The sequence below is a fragment of the Aplysia californica genome, unplaced genomic scaffold, assembly GCF_000002075.1.
Source record: "Aplysia californica isolate F4 #8 unplaced genomic scaffold, AplCal3.0 scaffold00348, whole genome shotgun sequence".
Classification (NCBI taxonomy): domain Eukaryota; kingdom Metazoa; phylum Mollusca; class Gastropoda; order Aplysiida; family Aplysiidae; genus Aplysia; species Aplysia californica.
In genome coordinates this window covers 187,437-190,242 of record NW_004797618.1, presented here as the reverse complement: position 1 = coordinate 190,242, position 2,806 = coordinate 187,437, and the positions used below count along the sequence as shown (strand labels likewise).

General features: G+C 38.1%; 1 protein-coding gene across 1 annotated transcript in view; it reads left to right on the top strand.

Annotated features, from left to right (window-relative positions):
- Nucleotides 1–2,582: 2,582 nt before the first annotated feature.
- LOC101846011 (girdin) overlaps nucleotides 2,583–2,806 on the top strand; it is a gene marked incomplete in the record, with an annotated part of 124,263 nt that continues 124,039 nt past the window's right edge. The window contains 1 exon segment of the mRNA XM_005102914.3: nucleotides 2,583–2,666. Within this exon segment, the coding sequence (XP_005102971.3) occupies nucleotides 2,656–2,666 (11 nt within the window).

Here is a 2,806-nt window from a genome sequence, read left to right as displayed (position 1 = left end):
GTACATTCTGTGAGCATGGATAAAGGTTTTATGGGAGACAAAAATCTGTCATCAACAATGGCTGACCCAGAGAAGCTTTACATGCAAACGCCCTTGGTGCTCTGGGTAAGTATAATGCAAAGCTAAAAACAATGGTGTGTGTCACTGTGTGTGTGTTGTTGTTTTTTTAATTGTGTTTCGAAAAGAGAAACCTTGCAGGACTATTTGGGTTCAGATGGTTGGAGGATTCCACTGGTAGAACTTTTTTCCTTCCTTGTGTGCTGGGTAGGCACTTCTGCTTCACCATTGCTAGCATTAAATTTTAAAGTACATTATTGATATAGAATGAGATTTTTACATTCAAGGAATAGTTGTTTTATCAAAAATCTTTGTCTGTCTGTTTGCTGGGATTTGATTGTTTTTTCCCTACACAAGTAGCTGCTGTCGTGTTGGTAACAGACTATTATTTATTGCTGTTACTGAGCGGCAGTGGCGTGGCTCTCCAAGCGCAAATGGCGCCATGGCGCCACCTTTGAAATGGAGAAAGGATTTTTTTAAAAGGGAATACGATGTTCCAAAACTTAGCAAAATATCACAATATTTTTTTTAAATCAATCTCTTATTCCTAAGTACTCCAGTCTTTAGTTAAGGTGTCTATAATTAGGCTAGTGGTAGGAGGGCGGGTAAGCCTCCTGATGCCAGTCGCAAGAGTCTCCCCGTGTCTTTCGTTCCCTACGTCTGACTTCACCGAGGGCGCCGAACCCAGATCGGTCCAACCTGAACCAGTGTCTCTGCCTGAACCCATCTGGGTGTTCATTGTTTAGGTGTGACGTCTGGTCAAAATAATTCAAAATGATCTATAAACTATTTGATTCAATCTGTTGAAAACAGGGTATTCTTTCCAAGAATAGCAAAAAAGTTTCTTTAATACCCCATCCAGACGTTTGACGGAAGACAAAAGAGATATCACCAAGAACATAACTCAGCTAAAAATACTACAACAGGTACTCCCATCACACTAAGAGATTGTACTGTTGGGCCAAAGGGCCAAGATGGATTTGGCGCCTGTATGGTTGGGAGGGGATGGAGTGTTAGTTAGCCTGGACATGGCCACATGGCATGGTTGTGGACTGTCTAAAAATAGGTTTTATTGTCTGCTTTCTAGAAACCAGAACTGCAAGGAATCATGGAATGGGGTCATTATGTCAAGACGCCCCAAGGGCAATAGTGCCTGCGAGTTCTTGACTGTGAATGTGTGCTTTTCTGTTGATCAGTTGGAAGTTATTGTTTTGTGTGTGTGATTACGATGTGATGTGATTATGCGCATCTTGAGCGCTGAACTCTCTCTCGATCTATATAAAAGATTGTACCAGCACTTATCTATTCTTCTCACATGGAAGTAGGTGTCCCTGTATCAGTATTAACATTAAACGAAGAGGCGTATATAGAAGGTCTACAGTTTATAGGCCTGTAATAAGAAGGCAATACTATTCGTTGTGATGAATTTGTTCTTGGCGCCACCTTCTTTGGAAGTGACGCCTCGCCCCTGCTGAGCGGGAGTTTTCTAAGGAGTGTTGTTGTTTATTCCCCGCCCTATGTTTAGTGTTTTCGTGTGGTTTTGCTTTTTTATGCTTTGTATAAACTGATGATAATCATATTACTGTGCTTTGAATTGAACATTTTATCAGAGTGATTCTTTTTTTAATATAAAACTACAATAATCATACTTTTGACAATTTTGAGTGAATTGAATTAATATCGTTTATAAATATATATATGTAATTAAAATGAAAATTGGGCCATACAAAATGAGTCCACAGAACTAATGCTTTCATCAATGGGTTTGCTTCAAGAATACCCCCCTCTTCTAGTGTCAACGGACTGGCACTTTTAATTTTGATTGATTATGAGAATTACTCTGTTCCTAAATAATGTGAGGCGTGCTGACAAAATGATTTACTTCTCCCAATCCACAAATGGAACTATTGGCCAAAAATTGACATTAGATTAGGGTCAGATTTGTACTTTTTAAGATTTTCTATTGGTGCCATGTTTTTTTCTTTTTTTTCTTTTACCCTATCCATACGCCTGGGGTCATTTTGTACCCCAGGGGTTGTATTCTTCACATGTTAGAATACTTCTAGTGCAAAGATCTATTTGAAACTTTCAGTATTTCTCAAAAATCATTTTGACAAACTGCTATGCAAAGCATACAGATCTGATTAACGAGTAGATTTCCTCTTTGGAAAGTGGTGACCCAGAGTTCCCCACGTTGTATGAATACGATAGTAAAGCACGACGTACGGATTGGGTTAATAGTTAACTATAACCTGTCGGTAATTATTTCATATACTATTTAATAAAGAAGTACTTCACCAATAAGCGTGATGTATCTATTTTCTTAAGGCTTGAATTGTAAGTAATTCATTTTGTCAGCACGCTTCACATGAGCATTTGCCAAAAGGTGGGATACCTGGGTGTGACAAAATATTATTTTGAATATTAACATTGTTTATTTGTTTGTTATATTATAGTCTCACCAATTCCTCTGTACAGAGAGCTAAATTGAATCAAACATTAAAACATTTCTTATTTTAGGTTGAGACATTCAAAGCAAATGATGGGCACCCCTTGGAGTATAGAGATCTTTATGATGGAGTATTTCTCAATGATGTTATGCAACAAATGTGAGTATTCTAATTTTTGCTTTTTTTATAATGATGTCTGTAACCATCTGTCATTTCTTGCAGCAACAATCACTGAACAAGAGTGCATTGAGAGAGAGAGAGAGAGAGAGAGAGAGAGAGAGAGAGAGAGAGAGAGAGAG